This window comes from Ceratotherium simum, chromosome 2, assembly GCF_057802395.1.
Source record: "Ceratotherium simum simum isolate JZ-2026a chromosome 2, ASM5780239v1, whole genome shotgun sequence".
In the NCBI taxonomy this organism is placed as follows: domain Eukaryota; kingdom Metazoa; phylum Chordata; class Mammalia; order Perissodactyla; family Rhinocerotidae; genus Ceratotherium; species Ceratotherium simum.
The window spans coordinates 20,858,305-20,879,349 of NC_141901.1; the positions used below are offsets into that span (position 1 = coordinate 20,858,305).

The 21,045-nt window shown below is 35.9% G+C and overlaps 1 protein-coding gene across 5 annotated transcripts in view; it reads left to right on the top strand.

Moving 5' to 3' along the window:
- The window catches only part of HMCN1 (hemicentin 1), a 465,592-nt gene that overhangs the window by 353,731 nt on the left and 90,816 nt on the right, over nt 1-21,045 (top strand). For all 5 annotated transcript variants that reach the window (XM_087439017.1, XM_004424923.3, XM_087439001.1 and 2 more), the window contains 12 exons: nt 976-1,072; nt 7,308-7,469; nt 8,187-8,300; nt 8,411-8,613; nt 8,905-8,986; nt 9,095-9,226; nt 9,798-9,947; nt 12,160-12,319; nt 14,593-14,717; nt 14,945-15,128; nt 15,738-15,835; nt 16,715-16,993. In XM_087439017.1, the coding sequence (XP_087295143.1) occupies nt 976-1,072; nt 7,308-7,469; nt 8,187-8,300; nt 8,411-8,613; nt 8,905-8,986; nt 9,095-9,226; nt 9,798-9,947; nt 12,160-12,319; nt 14,593-14,717; nt 14,945-15,128; nt 15,738-15,835; nt 16,715-16,993 (1,786 nt within the window). The remainder of the gene's footprint in view (nt 1-975; nt 1,073-7,307; nt 7,470-8,186; nt 8,301-8,410; nt 8,614-8,904; nt 8,987-9,094; nt 9,227-9,797; nt 9,948-12,159; nt 12,320-14,592; nt 14,718-14,944; nt 15,129-15,737; nt 15,836-16,714; nt 16,994-21,045) is intronic.

Here is a 21,045-nt window from a genome sequence, read left to right on the forward strand (position 1 = left end):
TATCAGTGTATCCAACATAAGGCAAATCTCATGGAGTTCTTTATTAAAAAACAAAGAATCTGACTCACTGCTTGTAAATAATCTTGAATTCTCAAAGTATCTTCTAAACATTGTGGCTATTTCTATTTGATGATCATACAACCTCTACCAAAATCCTTAAATGTTTCTGTGTCTAGGGCCAAAAGACATACAGATGGATAGAAATTTCTTCATAATAGAATAAAGAAAATATAACTGCCATATTAGCTAACTATTGCTGCATAAAACAAACCACTCCAAAACAACTTAAAACAATAAGCATTTATTTAGCTCACAGGTCTTCTGGTTGGCTGGATGATTATTCTGGTTTCAGGCTAGGCTTACTTGAGAGCCTGCCTGCTGTGGATTGAATAAGTGGCTCTGCTGATCTTGGCTGGGCTCTCATCCGGGGCCTCAGTTGCCATAACTAGGCTGATTCTTCCCCACGTGGCCTCTCACCCTCCAGCAGGCTAGTCCTGGCTTCTTCATATGGTAGTGGCATGGTTCCAAGAGTAAGGAAAAGTGCACAATGCCTTTTCAGGCCTAGGTTTGAAATAGCACACTGTCACTTCCATCACATTCTATTGGTCAAAGCCAGGCACAAGGCCAACACACATTCCACATCTTTACTCTGCGTCTTGGTGGGAGGAGCTTTGAAGTCACATTGCCAGGGGAGTAGATAGGGAACTGGGAGAATAATTTGGGAAACTTTTGTCGTCAGTATACCACAAGTATGTAAAAAATTGCCTTTTCTGGTGGAAAATCCTTATAAATAAATATTTATTTGATTGACCTGACTAATGAAAGCCAGCATCAGCACTATTATATACAAAAATTTCTTTTTTCTTGTGTTCATCTGGTATTAACTAGAAAGAATGTGTATTGTTTATTCTCAAAAAATTATGACAAGTTGCTTTATAAAAAATTTCAGTTGGAATTTCTTCATTTTTTCCTCAGATTCTAAATATTCAAATAGCAGATATCGGCAGGTATGTGTGCATTGCTAAGAACACAGCTGGAAGTGCCAAAAAATATTTTAACCTCAATGTTCATGGTAAGAGCTCAGTTCCAGAAACATCTGTTAGAGCATGCTTGAAAAAGTAGGAAAACTGTGTTTTAGATTATGTAGGCTTATTTTGCGTTTTTTAAACTTGAACAATGTGCGGAGCCTGCATTCATTCCGTCTCCTCCCTTCTTTCTCCCCACCACAGCTAGTAGGATTTATTAAGTGCAAATCTTCTAGGAAGCCTGTTTTTGTATTATTTCAGTTCCTCAGGAGAAAGTAGTTACTCCTACGTATTTGAAAGTAAAAAGTCAAAATTTAAAATCTCCAAGATTATATGTTTTTGTGAAGTTAGAACCAAATATAAATCGTCTACCCATAAAAATTCATCCGCTAGTCCTGATTGGAACCAGTTCCTGTCCTCAAGGGTAGAATTCATGTTGAGCTCCATCTCTAGTACCTCATGTACTCCCTCGTGTACTTTGTGAAGTTAAATAATTCCTAAAACCATCAGCACACCTAATTCATTCATCAGACTTTAAGTTCTCTATAAATGCCAAACACTCCATAAAGACAAATTTTTGCTTAAAAAGCCATTGATTGTCTACTACAAGCAAGTAGTTTTATTTTCGTGACATGCAGCTGCTTCCGGAATATTAAATTGGAAATGGCAAACAATCGTTATAAAAGAGTTCCTTTACATGTGTGAGCCATATATAAAATTCTAGCTCATTTTGAAACTAACTGAAATTTGAAATTTCATGAAAAATTTCTCTCTTGAAAGGACTTTGATTTAGCATCATGGATATATTTTTTTTGGTGTGATATGTAGGGAGTATTGAGTCTAGCCGTGTTTGGTGTTTGTAACAGATATTTGAAACACTTTCATTTTTGTGTTCCCAGCACTTAGCACAGTGAGTGACACACAGTAGCTGCTTAATAAATATCTTCTAGGTATTTTTTAATGAATAAATCTGACCAAAACAGAAATAAATGGGTTATAAATTCCCAGGAAGAATGAATTAATTAAACAGATATAATCATTGTGAAAGCAAACATTCTGATCTGTAAAGTACAATAAAATGAATATTGAAAAATAAAAATATTCTTTATTTTTCCCGATTTGCCATGGCAGAATTAATCTTTCTTCCTCGATGTGATCAAAAGCATCTTGTAAATATCCCCATTATAGCAGCTACATATGTTGCCGTATGTTATCTTTATATGTCTATTTCTTCACCTCTATCCCATAACTTTATTATAAATAGACAAATGGTCATTTCTTACAGATCTTGGTCTCCCTAAATTTAGAATGGTATCTATAGTTGCGGTAGTTACTAAATATTTGTTGTTCCTTTCTTATATTTCCTTCATATCCCTTGTCTCTTCTTCTTCTTCTTTTTTTTTTTTTTTGTGAGGAAGATCAGCCCTGAGCTAACATCCATGCCAATCCTCCTCTTTTTGCTGAGGAAGACTGGCTCTGAGCTAACATCTCAGATGTTTTCATCTGAGATGCCAGTTTTCCTCCTTTTTTTCCCCAAAGCCCCAGTAGATAGTTGTATGTCATAATTGCATATCCATCTAGTTGCTGTATGTGGGATGCCGCCTCAGCATGGCCAGACAACCGGTGCGTCAGTGCATGCCCGGGATCCGAACCCGGGCCGCCAGTAGCGGAGTGCTCACACTTAACCGCTAAGACACGGGGCCGGCCCCCATTGCCTCTTTTTAATACACAGCAGAAACACTTGAAGTGGGAGCCTTTTGTGACTTGAGAGGCAGCAGCCACTGGTGTTTACCATTAAGGAGTGGCGTTCAGGAGAGTTTCCTCTTTCACCAGTTAATGGCGTGTTGAACTCCCGATCGCAGTCAGGAACCCATACTTACATATTGGAAAATTCATTTGGGGATAAATAATTTAAATGATCTTTACTTAAAACCATACCATTTGTCATCTCCCACTACAGCAATGCTTACTTCTTTTGGACTCTAACCTTCAATCTGTTGACCTCCCAGTTTTCAACCTTCTGTGTCTTCACTTTGTTTCGCATCCAGCTCAACTTTCATGGAACAGCATTTCAGTCGCTTCTCTTACCCATCTCTTCTCAGTGCTCTTGCTCAGTAAAAGCTCACTGTGTGTATCAACACAACATATTAACTGCTTGATACCCACCAGGTGCCGTGCCAAGTGTTTTATACATATTATTTCACTTCATTATCTCAATAACCCCAGGTGGTTGGTACCATTTTAAACCTCTTTTACAGATGTAAAACTGAGGCTCAGTGAGATTAAGTAGCATGCCCTGAGTTACAGAGTTGCAAATACAGAACCAGGATTCTGACTCAGGCAGTCTGATTCCAGAGCTTTTCTGCTTAGCTGCTGTTCTGTGTTACCTCTCACTAAATTCTGCATCTGCACCGTACCTGCACCTATGTAGCTAACCATGGCTGGAGGAACTCTTGGAGTCAGGAGTATTGGTGTCATTATCAATTCACATATATCAGCTTGACCTGGGCCCTCCATGCTGCCTGGGGCTCCTCTCTTGTCTCTTCTCCATAGTGACTCCCTCACACCTTCACCCCTCTCCTCAAATGTTAGATGGCTCCTGTCTTAATCTACTTGGGCTGCTGTAACAAAATACCAGAGACTGCATTGCTTACACAACAGAAATTAATTTTCCTACCATTCTGGAGGCTGGATAGTCCAAGATCAGGGTTCCAGCAAGGTTCAGTTTCTGGTGAAGGCTCTTCCTGGATTGCAGACAGCCACTTTGTCCTACAAAGCCTTTCTACTGAAGAAAGAGAGTAAGTTCTCTGGTGTCTCTTCTTATAAGGATGCTAATCCTATAGGATCAGGGCCCCACCCTTCTGACCTCATTCAACCCTAATTACTTCCTTTAAGGCCCCATCTCCAAATACAGCCACACTGGAAGTTAGGGCTTTAGTATATGAATTGGGGGGGGGAATGCAAACATTCAGTCCATAACAGCCCCCTCTCACTTTCTCTCAGTAAATGCTCTCACCTCCTGTTTTACAGGGAAAAGAGAAGGCATATCCCAGAAACCACCTCAAATTCCTACCATCACAATGAGAATATTAACTTCATCTGTTGTTGCCATTTCTTCCTTTCCCCTATTGCAACAAAAGATGGAAGCATACCTCTACCTTCCAAAGGCCAGACTAACTTGACTCTAGAGATCCCTGGCCACTGCCTCCTCAAAAATCTCCCAGTCTCCTCTCCTCCTTTCAAATATTGAAGTTCTCACTCTTTACTTGCTCCTTCCCAGGAGCACTTAAATTTGCTTGTCTCTTCCCTCTTAAAAAAAATAAAAGTATCCCTTAGACCTAATCTTTCTCTTCAGCTACCTCCCTAGCTTTTCCCCCCATTTCAAAGCAACATTCCCTAATAGTTGTATATATTTAATGTCCATTTCCTCACTCCCACTCACTCCTCCCACCACTGTATTTTGAGTTTCACCTCCACAACTCAGTGAAACTACTCACTGAGTTCATAAATGATATCCTTATTAATAAGCCCAATAGGCACTTTCCAGGCTTCGTCTTTCTTACGTCTGAGCATTTGATGTTCTTGGCCACTATCTTTTTCAAAACTTCTCTTCCTTAAGGGGCCAGCCCGGTGGCATAGTAGTTAAGTTCGCAGGTTCGGATCCCGGGTGCGGACCTGTTCACCGCTCATCAAACCATGCTGTGGCTACATCCCATATATAAAGTAGAGGAAGAATGGCATAGATGTTAGCTCAGGGACAATCTTCCTCAAGCAAAAAGGGGAAGATTGGCAACAGATGTTAGCTCAGGGCCAATCTTCCTCGCCAAAAAAAAAAAAAAAATCTCTTCCTTTGGCTTTTGTGACACCCACACTGCTTTTTATACCTTGCCTTTCCTAGTTGCTCTCATTCCTAGTTGTCTGGTTCCTCATCCTCTGCTCAACTATTACACTTTACTTTTCCAAGCTCTAGACTTTGTTCTCTTCCCACTCTCTGGTGATTTCATGCATTCCCAAATTTCAGATACTATGTGCAAATAGTTTCCAAATTTTTATCTCCAGCCAGGGCCCCCTCAAGAACTCCAGACCCTTCTATCAAAATATCTGCTTCTCATAGATACAAATGTCTAATAGTCACCCTAAGACAACATGTATATAACTGAGCTCATTATCTTTTCCAAAAGTGTGTTCCTGCTGTAGTGATTTCTGTCTCAGTAAAGGGAGTCACCAGTCTACCCATTGTTCAAGCAAGAAAAATGGGTGTCATCCCTGACTTCTCCTCTTCCTTAAACCTCACCCTCAAAACATCAACTCCTGAAGATTCTACCTACAAAATAGCTGGGGATCCATTCGCTTTTCTTGATCCTTTCTGACACCATCCTAGGCATAGCTACCATAATCTTTTGCGTATACTACAGCAGTAGTCTCCTACCTGGTCTTTCTAGCCTTCTCATCAGTTCTCTCCACTGTGGCCAGACTGATATCTTTTAAATTAATTTTTTATTAAGCCACTCTTCAGCTTCCCATCCCTTAGGCTGTATTTCAGCATTTTAATAATGCCCGGAAGACCCTATAGGATCTTCTCGTTGCTTAGTCCTTGAATCCTCTGCCAGCCCCTCAACCTTGCTCTTCAAATTCTGGTCATACCAGCCTTCTAGGTGCCATGTCTTTTTCCCATTTTGGGCCTTTGTATATATGTTGTGCCTTGTTTCCGGAAGACTCACCCATTCCCTGTCTTCTATTTAGTTTATTCCTGGTCATATTTCAAGTATCTTCTTAAATGTCACTTCCTCCTCCTGATCCCCAAATTAGGTTAGTTCCCTGCTGTCACTCTATTCTGATTGACACTCATCACACTTGTCATTACTATGCAGTATTGAACGGTGGCTAAGAATAAGGGCCCTAGAGCCAGACTGCTTAGCTTCTAAACCTATCTTTTCCAGAAACTAGCTGTGAAACCTTAGGCAAGATGCTAACCTCTCTGTGTCTCAGCTTTCTTTTCTATAATATGAGGATAAGAACTGTATCTAACACATAAGGTTGTAGGAGGATTCAGTGAGAATGTGTGTGAAGTGTGTGTGAAGAGAATGTATATGTGAAGTATGTGAAGTGTTTAGAACAGTGCCTCACGTAGCAAACTACTCAAAAAAAATCTTAGCTGTTATTTTTAGTTATTAATTATTAATTTTTAGTTATTAATTATAATAATTTAGTTAATAACTAAATTATTAACTCTGTATAGTTATTTTCTATTACTTTTTTCATACTGTGTCAGCACCTAGTACAATGTCCAGAATAAGTAGGTATTCAATAAATGTTTGATAAATGAATGAGTATTAAAATTAATGGATGAAAAATAGCCATGTGATAGTAAACGAAAAAAACAGCAATTTTGCCTTTTTGATGTTCTGCTTTTATTTTTGATGTTGTTTTGAGACCTCCGTCTTAATATAATACAGTGTTATATTAATTGAATTCCTTAGTTCATGTCTATCTTCATTGGTTGGAGCAAGACCCATCTCTATTTTTACTTATTATCCATTAATTCGTTCATGTATTCATTCATTTTTATGCCCATTCCTCACTCCTGTTTCCCCTCCCCCTTCATAAGAAACCATTTGAATATGTACGTTATTCTTTCCAAGTGTATGTATTCTTCTAAAACATATATTGTTCCATATGCATATGTTTTAATATGCATAAATGGCATTGCGTTATTAACCTCATTCTCTTTCACTCCATTTTTTCTCTGCACTACTTTTACTTGTGGAATTTTGTTTGGTTTTGAACAATAAACTATAGTATTGTTTATTTCTTAAATTTTCTGCTGATCTTGAAAGTCATTGATTTACATTGTCTAAATAATCTATTGAGAGACAGATAGCCTAAAATTAAATTTCTACTATGCAGGAAAATAAAACTTTAAGTAAGGATGTAATATTAAAAACAAGAATGTACTCAAATGTACTCAATAAAGAGCACCATTAGGTCTTTCTTTGTACGTTGACAAAACCATCTTGGGAAATGCCAACTACATTTTCCAGATACAATGTAGAGTAATTCTGTCTTGGAAAATTCTGGGACTCTTAATTGGGGAAAATAAAACTGATGGACATAGTTTAACAAAGGCATTAGGGAACTCTTAAGAAGAAAGACACCTAGAAAATTAGTAGTATCATTAACTCAGTGCTTTATCAGAGTACAATGTTTGGGCTCATATTCATAAATTGGAATATGTATTACTGATAATATCAGATTTCACTTTTAATATATTTGCTATTATAGTTCCTCCAAGTGTCATTGGTCCTAACCCTGAAAATCTCACTGTTGTGGTGAACAATTTCATCTCTTTGACCTGTGAGGTCTCTGGTTTTCCACCTCCTGATCTCAGCTGGCTCAAGAATGAACAGCCTATCAAGCTAAACACAAATGCTCTCATAGTGCCTGGTAAGGAACTTATTGCTCGTAGAAGGTGGGCAAAACTTGCTCATTTTCCTTTATTTTTAATACAAATGGCATTTCAACTTAGTCTCTTGCCAAACTTTTGTCTTGCTCCGTTTATTCATCCACATTAAATGCCTCTCTTTGCCCATTTGGAGCCATTAGGATAATATTGTATAGACTTTTATGATTTTGGTAGGAATGTGGAGTAACAGATCTACTTCAAGAAATTATGAAATTTAGGAACAGAACTGCTTAGTCATTCCACGGGGGTGATAGACTAGTAAATAGTGCTTTCATTTGACAAATTCACTGGTTGTTTTTAATCAATCCGAAAGCTCCTTGAGGATAAATAGATAGACTGACAGACACACAGTCACTTCTGCACCGTGAGAGAGTTACACCCAGAAAATACTCGTGAACATATTTGGCTATAGCATAATTACTGTTTGCTCACCAGAACCAATGTCAAACAGTTCTACCATCCATGTTTGGTAACTGGAGAGAAAAATTTTATGAATTTCTTCCTTTATAAGGAAGTAGAATCAATAATAAAGGAAGGGTCAAAGAAAACTGATTCAATCTTTTATTTTAAATATGAAATGTTTCTATATAAATTTTACTTTAAGGGAAAGGATATATTTTGCCATTTATCTTACTGATAAAATACTTATTAGAACAACCTCTATACCACTCTTCAATTTCCATTATATTTGCCCACAGGGGGTCGAACTCTACAAATTCTTCGGGCCAAGGTGTCTGATGGTGGTGAATACACTTGCATAGCTATCAACCAAGCTGGTGAAAGCAAGAAAAAAGTTTTCCTGACTGTTTATGGTTTGTTTTTATACTCCTCGTAAAATTCTTTCATTTTTAAACTGGCGTTAGGTATTTTCTGAGTACCTTAATGAAAAAAAAATCCTTCTGTTCTTGTTTCCTTCCCTTAGTGCCCCCAAGCATTAAAGATCATGGCAGTGACTCACTTTCTGTAGTTAATGTAAGAGAGGGGACCTCGGTGTCGTTGGCATGTGAGTCAAACGCTGTCCCACCTCCAGTCATCACCTGGTATAAGAATGGGCGGATGATAACAGAGTCGACTCACTTGGAGATTCTAGCAGATGGACAGATGCTGCGCATCAAGAAAGCCGAGGTGCATCTTTTATTCTTGTTTGCATGTCATGACTTCTTGGTGGGATTATGGAAGAGAGAATTGGAAGCTGCATATTTCCTTTACTACAGTGAAAAATGATTTTCATGAAAAAATAACATCGTCAATACCATTGACCTTATTTTCATAAAAAAAAAAGACAGGATTGTAGAAGGCAATTAGAACTGGGGCGTTTGAGCATAAAGATGACTGATGATTTAATCTACACTCAAACAGTGTGATTGGTCATCTGTAACGTAATGGAGCACATACAATAGTATCTTTTTCTTTTAGGTATCTGACACAGGCCAGTATGTATGTAGAGCTATAAATGTAGCAGGACGGGATGATAAAAATTTCCACCTCAATGTATATGGTGAGCATCTGCCTCTAATACAACTCTTTTTCCCCCAGATATGCAAATGAAAAAAGCATCCTGAATTAGCTTAATGAGGACACATGATTTTCTTCTGTCTTTTTACAGTGCCACCCACCATCGAAGGGCCTGAGAAAGAAGTGGTTGTTGAGACCATCAGCAATCCTGTGACCTTAACATGTGAGGCGGCTGGAATCCCGCCTCCCGCCATAGCGTGGTTCAAGAACCACAGGCCCATAGGTAATATAGCTGGGCATTTTTTATATTGTTTTCTTTGGCTCTTACTTCACTAAATTAATAAACTAGCACATTTTCAGTATTATGCTCATAGCTGTGTTTAGTTCAGAAAGCCTAATGTGGGCCGGCCCCGTGGCTTAGCAGTTAAGTGCGCGCGCTCCGCTGCTGGGGGCCCGGGTTCGGATCCCGGGCGTGCACCGACGCACCGCTTCTCCGGCCATGCTGAGGCCACGTCCCACATACAGCAACTAGAAGGATGTGCAGCTATGACCTACAACTATCTACTGGGGCTTTGGGGGGAGAATAAATAAATGAATAAAATCTTTAAAAAAAAAAAAAAAAGATAGCCTAATGTACTGAAATACAAACTTAGAAAATACATTTTTTATTTTTTCCAAATAAGATTTTTCTTGTTTCCTTTTCCAAAGAAGGCTCCCATTTAAAATAAAAGTACAAAGGAAAAACTTTTAAGAAATCTATTTCTCACAGAAAGAAGACCTTTTTATGGTGAATTATAGAAATGTTAAAAGTAAAAGCTTTTTTATGTTTTGTTTTGCTCTGTTTCTACCTCTAGAAAATTCTGACTCGCTTGAAGTTCATATTTTGTCTGGAGGTAGCAAACTCCAAATTGCCCGGGCTCAGCGTTCAGACGGTGCAAACTATACGTGCATTGCTTCAAATATTGAGGGAAAAGCGCAGAAAAATTACATTATTTCCATTCAAGGTATGTGGGGTACACTCTGATCTATCTTTGGTTTATTTTATTCTATCTATTGTACAAAATAAGTTGGCATCTAAAGAGATCATTTATAATTCATTCAGAATATCTTTTTTGCATGTTTTGATACCCTATTTTTTCCAGTTTTATTGAGATATAATTGACATACAGAACTGTATAAGTTTCAAGTGCACAGCATAATGATTTGACTTACAAAATGTCTTTAGATAAACAAAAACTATTGTCAATTATCTGTCCTACATTTACCGGTAGATTGTATTTTCATGGAAATGGACATAAATGTGGAAAAAAGAATAGTAGAAATTTCATAATCTTTATTTTTTTCATGTTTACTGAAATTATTACCTTCCTATAGTATATATTCTGTTGAATCATTTATTTTAAACTGGCATAACTTATTTTGATGCTAAGCCTATAGGTCTGTTCTTATTTATATAGATAAGTAAGATTTAATTTATGTAGAGGTTGTACTATGTTCTAACTACAGGTCGGGAATTGGGCATATTTCAAGTAATTATGAATCTTGTGCTATGATGAGATATGGAGCATTAATCCATCCAACAAATATTTAATTAATACCTACTGTGTTCCTGCATAGTATTGAGCACTGCAGGGAGAACTTGCCTTCTTCTGATTTTCAGTAAACATCTGATTATTACTTTTGGTCTAATGTTTGGCCTAAATTGAAATAGAAATCTAACTTGAAACGAAGTTGAAATGCTTTCTTTTTCCAATTTTATTCCAGTTACTATGAAAAAAATTTCTCATAAATTATAAATGTAATTGTGAATATTTATTATCTACCTTTTGTATGCTCTGCTAAAGCTAACTCCAAGAAATTGAAATTTTTCCCAGTTTTATTGAGATATAAATGATATATAACATTGTATAAATTTAAAGTATACAACATAATGATTTGATATATGTATATATTGTAAAATGATTACCACAGTAAGATTAGTTAAAATTCATCACTTAAACATTGAAATTAAAGAAAATTAGTCAGCCTATGAGTATCAGTGGTTTCTCTGATTAGTGATGCTTTGAGATTTCAAAAGCAGCAAGGGAAAAATAGCTATTCAGAGATTCAATGTCAGAAATTGCATGTTTAATTATGTTTAATGCATTAATAATAATAGCTGCCAGCCATGGGGTATGTGGTATGACCAAACATTTTACCAGACTTTTTATATATGTTATTGTGTATTAGAACTAAAAATAATATATGTGTATAGGGCCTAGTCCAGTGCTTGTCATATATAAGACCCTCATTATAGGAATCTCTCTTTAACATTCTTATTGATTTGACTTCTTTAGTAACTCTAAATTCTGCAAATTTGGTATAATTACTATCATCTTCTAGATGACTAAAATGAGATTTGGAGAGATTATGCAGTGGTGTGCTGGTAAATGTTTGACAATTGACTCTGCAGACCAAAAGGTCCTGATTTGTAGCCAGTCACTTGCCAGTTTCTGTGGTATAACTATTCCCACTGTGGCCCATTTTAAGCTACCAACGTGATGTCGGTGAACATGGAGTAGGGAAGACATGCAAAATTGGCTCTTGCAGGCTAGTGTGAGCTGCTTCCAGCACACCACTATAATGATTTAGAAGAGGAATTCAGATGTGTTTCTGTCTGATACCATTGTCAATATTTTTATTACACATTATTTCTCAATTGAATCATTAACATAAACAGCAAAGATAATTAGGAAAAGAGAACAGAAACAGTTGGATCTTGAAACCTACAATAAGCCTATCCATCACTCAAAATAAATAATGTTTAAATTGCATCATGGAGAAAGAAATAACCAACTTAGGTACTTTCCTCAGACCTGTATGCCAAGATTTTATAGAACACATTCTCCTGACCTATACTATTCTGAGCTGTCTATTGAAGATTTAATCCAAGAGTAATTCATTTGCCTGGGAAGGGTGCCCATGAGGTAGATTTGTCACTAGCCCCTATGACTAAATAACTATATCAACTTACAAATATAACAGGAATATTGAAGTGATTCCTCTACCTATTTCTCATTTAAAAGTAATATGTGAGAATAACAATGGTTTGATCTTGAACCACAGTCTAGGAAGAGTGTGAAATAAAAATGGCATACTGTTCTATGATTCTCTTATGTTCATTAGAATTTATATCGTTGTGCCTTATTAATGAAAGTCTTAATTATTTCTCCAAAGTTCCTCCAGATGTTGCTGGAGCTGAAATTCCAAGTGAAGTCGGTGTCCTTCTAGGGGAAAATGTTGAGCTGGTCTGCAGCGCAAATGGCTTTCCCACCCCCCTTATTCAATGGCTTAGAGATGGAAAGCTCATTACTAGCAGTGAAACAGAAAGAATCCGGTACGTTTAAGAAAAGTCTTTGCATTTAATTGTCAAGTCTTCTACAATGCTTTATGCTTCAAATTTCACGTGAATAATACCAACTTCAGTCTCATCAGAACTTGGCTATCATTGTATTCAGAAAGAAAAAAGATAAAATTTTCATGAGTTGGACACAGCAATTCCCCTTGGAGAATCACACAAAAGTATTTGTGTGTGTGTGTGTGTGTGTGTGTGTGTGTGTGTGTGTTCCTTATCCATCAACTCAGTTAACAGTTGTTAATTTTATTCCTCTAATCTCAGAATGTTTATACCAAACATTTATGCCTCTAATCTCAGAATATGTATAACAAACGTCATAAAATAACTAGTTCTTCTTTCCTGCTAACTTCAAACCAGTTTCATCCTACAAGAGTCATCAATAATCTTTGATATGATTATGCGTCCTGAAATCACCAAACCACCAAACATGCCATAATGCTTGCTCATTTTGAGAAAAGATATAATATCATCATAATCGGTTCATTCCTTGTAGTGATTTGTCCAAATCTCGTTTTCAGCTAACGCTTGTTACCCATGCCACAAACCACATAGAGATGGAATAATCCTGTGGTCAGAGCCTCTCAGCTAACGCTTGTTACCCATGCCACAAACCGCATAGAGACAGAATAATACTGTGGTCAGAGCCTCCTGCTACTTTAAACAACAAAGACAACCCAGAATTCTACACTCTGCTAGATTACTTCATCACAAAGCCCCATTATATACACATACCAGAGTAATTATAATTACTTGAAGAATCATATACGCATAATTAGACATTAATTAAATGTATTGCAAACTTTATCAGTTTGAACCAATATTTTAAAGTTAAAGGTTTGGAGTGTATTTTCTAGTCAATGAATAAATATACATAATTTAAAGAAAGAAAATAAAGAAAAGAAAGAAAATGACTTCTTTGAAGTCATTTTATATTAAAATTTAAATATTTGTCTCTTTACAAGATTGGGCAAATTGCCAAATAATATTTTAGAGATACATTTTAAGTTCAATATCTCTGGTGTGGACATTTCTGAATAGTTAACAAATATTTAATTATTTTTATTAAATCAGCTGATATTGACCACATTCCAAAGCAAGTACTAGATAGTGGGTGGACCTGAAGATCTTTATAAAAGATAATATTTGTACCTAGGAATTTAGGATCACTCCTTCTCTTATATTAAGATCCCAAATTTACTTATTCTTATATGCACTTTATTGATTATTTGTCCACTGCTTCACAATATGTGTAAGTTTAAGTGGAGCAATTTGTCAATCAAATAAAGTAATTTTTCCAAAGTCACCTTACTACTTTCCTTTGGTCATGGCAGCTTGCTTTTTTGTTTGCTCATTTGGTTAAACTCATAAAATTTTAAAATTCATATTTTTAAAGAGAAAAAATACAATAGACAGATAATAATAATTGTAATTCTCAATAATCATATATAATAACATGATATGGCAGAAATGGAGTATTTACTTTTGGCACTGGGAGAATCTAATAAAACCACTATCATAGGAATAGCTGTAGATAGCAATTTAATCTTATAAAACACAAGAAGTTTTGTTTGGTAATTAATGTGTGTGAAGAGAATCAATAATGCAATAATCTTAACTTAGATATCTTTGATAATCTAATTGTGTAGTTATTATTTACTATTATGTAATTCACAGGAAAAGCTTTACAATTTATAGAAAAATTTTTGCAAAATACACTCATACATAATACTGAGTTGTTGTCACCATTTAAATAAATTATCCTATTTGCTCCTTCTCATTAAGAGTATTACTAAGTTGTTTATAGCTAGATTTTTTTTTGATATATAATTTAATTTCTCATTGTAACATTCTTCAGTTTTCATACCAGAATTTTTTATAATTTTTATTTAATTCAAACCTTATATTGGTAACTAAGGATAAAATATTCTAACTCTGAGAAAAACATGTCTTTGCCTGTGATTTGGATAGAGCAGTTCCTAACCTGATTTTGTTCATTTCATTTTTTCTCATAAAGAGGTGGTGGATATATGAGACCATTACTATAGAATTTTAGTTGGTTGCCTGAAATCATTAATTTTACTAGCTCTGACTTTTCCATGTACTTAGTGAAAAATTTTTGAACCATTATATCCAAGATGAAGATGAATTTTATGGTGGTATATTTTTAAAGAACACAATAATCTCGAGTGAGTTTTCCAGATCTTAGCTCCATGTAAATCATCTCAGTGCCTCTATTATGACCTTTTCTATAGGGTGACTGCAAATGGCAGCACATTAAACATTTACGGAGCTCTCCCATCCGACACGGGGAAATACACATGTGTCGCTACTAATCCTGCTGGAGAGGAAGACCGAATTTTTAACTTGAATGTCTATGGTAAATATGAAATTTCACTCTTTTTTGACCATGCTGCCTTAGGAATCTATCAGTAGAAATGAAGGTCCAGCAGTAGGTGTCTAAAGCATTTAGTTTTAAAATCGGATGTCATTGCTGTTTCCTTTTGGGATACAAAGCAGAAATGTGGGCAACTGTAGTTAAAAAGATTTGAACTAGTAATACACACTCCACCCTCTTCTTTCTTTCTTATTTTCTGCATGACATAGTTCCACCTTCAATTAGGGGTAATAAAGAAGAAGCAGAGAAACTAATGGCTTTGGTGGATATGTCAATAAATATTGAATGCAGAGCCACTGGGATACCTCCACCACAGATAAACTGGCTAAAGAATGGACTTCCTCTGCCTCTCTCCTCCCATATCCGGTTGCTGTCAGGAGGGCAGGTTATCAGGTCAGCTTTTACTGTGTGTGATTTACTAGACAAAGTCATTGCGATTGTAGACTTTAACTTCATCTAAATAGTGTTTAAAAATTTTTTTCTCTTGAGTCTTTACTATTGTTTGTTTCTTTGTTTCCCCTTCAAGATCTTTTTAGAAGAAGGAGCATAACAAATATAAAATTGACATGGTTTTTTATTCTTATTCAAATGCTTATGTTTTAGTAAATTTGTATAAAATAGGTCTTTCATAGACAGACTATCAGATATAAATTTCCAAGAACTACTATTTTGGGTAAAACTTTATATGGCAAAATGAGAGGAAGGCACCTACCACAATCATGTGATTTTCATGTTAGCGTCGTTCTCTATTAATATATATTTGAAAAATGTTTCCCTCTCAAATTGTGTTATATTTTCTGTGGCTGACTGTCAGTGCCTAATCAACTTTAGTGAATCAACTGCATTTGAGGCATCTATATTTGTGATGATAGTTATAAGCTTCATAACTAAAATTTCCCAGCATAAGTCACCTTCTATAATTTATATATAAATCATAAGTATTTTATTTCTATATGTTGAATAGGATCAAATTATGAAATGTTGGGTCAAATTGTTTTTCAGGATTGTGAGAGCTCAGGTGAATGATGTTGCCGTATATACTTGTGTGGCCTCCAACAGAGCCGGGGTGGATAATAAACATTATAATCTTCAAGTTTTTGGTATGTCACAGAAGTGACCCTAATACCTTACTATGTGTCTAATATTAAGCAACTGGCTTCTATTTGTTGAGGTATCAGAAAGGATTGGTCAAGTAGGATCTTGCTAACTGGAGAAGAATGCATTTTCTCCCCAGGGGTCCATATTTATTGGAGCATACTGTCTGTCAAAATACTCTTCCAACCTGGAATTTTGCATTAAATGAAATCAAACTTTTTAAAAATAACATTTCAATCCAGACACAAGACTGGTCTTTTCATACAAAGTTAAGACTGTTTTCTAATATTAGTGTCTTATTTAGAGTATTTCAGATGTGAATCGATATGTGCATATATATGTCTCTGTGTGATGTGTAGATAGGGAACTCAAAACATTCCATTTCTGAAATATTAAGGTTTACTGGCCCGGATTTCTCAATCACCAAGAATGTCTCAGAACAGTTAAGTAACTATTTACTATAGCCTAAAAATGACTTATGTTGGATTATATAAAGCTTACTGTAGAACTTGATATTATTTTATTTATTCCACACAAAGTAGTGAGAGTATACTTCTGGAAGCATAGTATACATTATAATAAATTAAAGAGGCAAACCTAAAAAGTTAAAAAATGGCCGAAATTCAAAACACATTTAAATTTTGTATGTTCTACAAGAAAACAATCCTGAGGTTTCATTGCTAAAAACTTTGGAAGGTTAATAATTAGCCTACCTAACACATATTTTCATAGTAGAGTCATCAATTATATGTTATTTTAAATTCTATATTTTTATACATCATAGAAAAACTATAGAACTAATTGAACTATTTAAATTTCTTAATCTAAATTGATCTCAAATTATAATAGATACATAAATTTTGCTTATTTTGTTTTCTATACAGTACCACCAAATCTGGACAATGCAATGGGAACAGAAGAAATCACAATTGTCAAGGGTAGTTCCACCTCCATGACATGCTTTACAGGTGGAACTCCAACTCCCAGGATGTCCTGGCTTAGAGATGGCGAGCCTTTGGGGCTTGATGCCCATCTGACAATAAGCACTCAAGGAATGGTCCTTCAACTCATCAAAGCAGAGACTGAAGATTCAGGAAGGTACACCTGTATTGCCTCAAATGAAGCGGGAGAAGTCAGCAAACACTTTATCCTGAAGGTCCTAGGTATGTAAACATTCAATAAGTAGGAAGTAAGTGACAATAAAGACCTATAATAAGTATAATTCTTAGAATCATTTGCTATGGGACAAAATTTGTAAAGACTTTGTATTTCTGTTTTGTAATTCACCTATGTTTACTCTTATCTGAAACATGTTAAATTTAAAGTATTGTGTTTCTTATCTGAAACATGTTAAATTTAAAGTATTGTGTTTCTTATCTGTCTAAAAAGATGAAAACTCCTGCTTGTAAAACATTATTTATTGACAAAGTCATATAAGCAATTAGTAAGTAGCTTTTTAACTTATTCCAAGAACTAAAAGCACATCTGGTAATAGCAATTTAATGGAAAGGCATAATTTATTTATACTGTTGTGTGTTATTCCAAACAGTCTTTAAATGATCCAATCTGTAGATTATTGTTGTAATAGTCATTTCAAATAGACTAGTTCTATTTACTATTGTGTGCATTAAAAAAATACTTAAAATGTGTATTCCAATGTTCTACATGCAAACAAATAGCATAAAGAGAAAACACATCTTTTCCCGAAGTCAAAATTATTGACTTTGGAAGAAAAATGAAGATGAATGAAATGAACTGACTATTTTAATAATCAATAATTTTTTGGAGTTTTGTTTGTTTTTTCACTATGATGGAGGTAAAACCTCAGGCTCCTTACATAGAACAAAGTGTACCCCACAGGGAGCAATAAGAAGAATTTTGGCAAGAGTTTAGCCAAATGTTTTCAGGATGCCCTGTAATCTTTCTCATAGTACCTATTACAATTTAATTATTTATGTAACCTTAAAAGTCTGCTTCATCCTTAGTCAAGCTCTATGATGCGCAGTACCCTTCTTACTTATTGCTGTCTTCCCAGGGCTTAGCATGACATTTGACACATAATATTTATTTATTGGATTGAAATGAATGGCATTAGATACTTATCAGAAGGATTAAAGGGAGTTTTAACTGTAGAAGGGGGCAGAATAATGTCTAAATAAACAAAGAGAGATACCGTGGTGTAGATGAGTGTTCCATAGAATGAAGGTGGTAGTGGAGGCAGTACTCCGGGATATTTAGAAACAAAAGGCAGAAGAAAATGTGTGTCCGTGAAGAGGGGTGGAATAACAAATTCCTGTACATCAATTCACAGAATATATGGAATAACAGGAGATAACATAAATGTGATCTTGTACATTAATTATTCAAATATTAAGTATTAATTATTGACAATACATTATGTGCCAGGCATGTTTCTAGTCATCATGTAACAAATGATAATTGAGCACTTACTATGTGACATATAGTGTGACAGGTACTTGAATGCCTCATTGAATAAGAAAGATGTGGCCTCAGCCCTCAAGTTCCTACATCTAGGGGGAACACAGATATTGAGGAGTAATTACTTTTGAGTATGATCAGGATTATATGGTTAAAATTACATTCTGTGGGATGGCAAAGTTCAGAGAAGATCTCCTCAAGGATAAATCTGAGCCTTAAAAGGCAGGACTGTAGAGGTGAGTGAGGAGTTGCCTACATCTTTCATCTAGAAGTGAGAGAGCTTGAGTTATGCATCTGTTCTCACTGCAACTGAGTGTGAAAGAAAGAGTAGCAGGAGACGAGACTGGAAATATACGTGGCGGAAGCCAAAGTGTGAAGAGCCTTGGGAACATGTTAGAGAATTTGGACCTCATTACCAAGGCAATAGAAGAAGCTTAAGCAGGAATATGTTACAAGCAGATTTGATTTCCAAAAAGTTTCCTGATGACAGAGTGAAGAATGAATTGAAGAGTCCGTTGTATTCATACAGGCCTGAAAGTGCAGGGGCCTGGACCAGCAGGTGGCAGTGAGGAAAGAGAGAAATAATACTCCTCTAGGAATTCAAGAACCAGGAGCAGAATCACAGCGCAGTGCATTTCTGGATGTAGAAAACAAAGGACAAAAATAACAATAGTATTGTTAGAGTACTGTACAAAGAATAACCTTCCCAGCTGAAGGGTTTATAAGGATCATGTTTTCTTAAAACAGATTTGAAAACTGGCTCAGCAGAAAGATGAGAAGTTTTAGTGTTTCAGCATCTATGGAAAGCTAATTCCATCAAAACCTGAAAAACTCTTCACTTTGGCCAGTGCTACACTCGGAATGTGAATGTGAACGTCCTCACTGGGGGAATTGCAATTCTGAACTTAATTCTATCCACATGGTGGGAGGTGTCATGGTGTATTAGTGGTTCTGAAAAGTCCAATGTGGCTAGAATAGTGAAAACAAGGAAGAAAATCATACAAAATACAGATGGGGGTTTGACAGGGTCCAGGGTATGAAGGGCTTTGCCGACCACATTAAGAATTTTGGTTTTTATCCTAGAACAGTGAAAAGCCATTAAAAGTTCCGATAAATGGAATGCCATGAGTAGAGTTGCACTTTGAAAAGACCACTATGACTGCAAAGTGGAGAGCTACTTGGAGCAGGACAAGAATGGATTCTGAGAAACCAGTGTATATTAGGAATTATATTTGGCTGTGAATAACTGAGAGTCTAAATATCATGGCTTAAACAAAGAGCGTTTGTCTTTCTCGCTGAGTGAGATGTCTGGAGGTCGGCAGTAGTTGCATGCATTCAGCAGTTCAGATATTTACAGTTCTCTTGGCCTTTGCATCGTGATCGGTCAGTGATCGTGCATTGTCTTCTCACCTCCAGCATCACTAGATGCAACAATAGAGCAGGAAAAATAGGAAGGGCAAAGAGTTGCCCCTTTAGGGACTTTCTTAGAAGCCCCCACAAAACCATTTCCATTTACGTCTCAGTGGTCAGAATCTTCTCATGCCTCTCCTTCTGCTATCTACTAAAGAGGCTAGGAAATGTGGTTTTTAGCACATTGACAACCCCAACAAATTTGGGGTCTCTTAATATGAAAGACACAAATAAATGATATTGAGCAGGCACCTTCAGCCAGGAAGGAGGAGATATTAATTCAAGTAAACGATATTGTAGCTCAGATTAGTGATGGAGGTGAGAGGAAAAGATATATTCTAGAAATAATCGTAAGTAGAAGTATTAGAACTTAGTTGTGGATTTGGACATAGGGGAGTGATGAAGAAGAAAATATCAAGGATGATTCCTAGTTTCTGGCTTATGTGACTGAATGATTGTTATATCCATCACCTAAATGTAGGGAATGCTGGAAAAGGACCAGGTTTTGAAGAATAAGGTAGTAGGTTCGGTCTGAATATATGTTGAATTTGAAGTAGTTTTCAAACATCTCACTGGAGTTGTTTATCTGATCATTGGATTTATGGATCTGGAACTCAGAAGAGAGATCTAGGCTTGAAATATAAGTTCTGGAGTCATCAGAGTGTGGACAACTCCTACTCTGCCCAAAGTAAAAGACATATGGACAAGATGCAGAGTAAAATATTTCACAATCACTTAACGCATATAAGATCTCATGACTGGGATTCGAGCCAGTTCGGAACATGTTATTGTTTCTGTTGTTGTCGTTGTTTTAAATCTAGTGACTATAAGCTTTTGAGGATAAATCCCATGCCTAATTAATCTGTGTATCCACAGTGACTGGCACATAATAAGTAACCAATAAGTGAGAGGAATAAAGAATTGGCCGTAGTCAAATGGAGAATCAGATAACTGCTTTTGAATGATGTAAACAATATGCTATGGAAATTAAAAAGGATAGAAATTTTATAGTTTGTTGAGAGAATCAAGAAAGGATTTATGGTTTTTACAAATGAATTTAATGGCATTAAGGTGACCTTGATAGTAGTTAAACATGCTCAGTTAGGGGATGAGACTGTGTAGAGGATGTTCCGTTAGAAGGAATAGCAGTAGTAAAGTCACAGAGCAAGAGAGGACAGGACTTGTTGAGGGAGACAAGTAGTCTAATTTGAACTCTAGGTTACATATAAGTATATTAAGAGTAGATAATATTATAAAGATAGATCAAGGCCATATTGTGGAAGCCTTGGAAGCCATGATGAGGAATTTTTTTTTATTGATGTTTTAATAGTTTATAACATTGTGAAATTTTGGGTTGTACATTTTT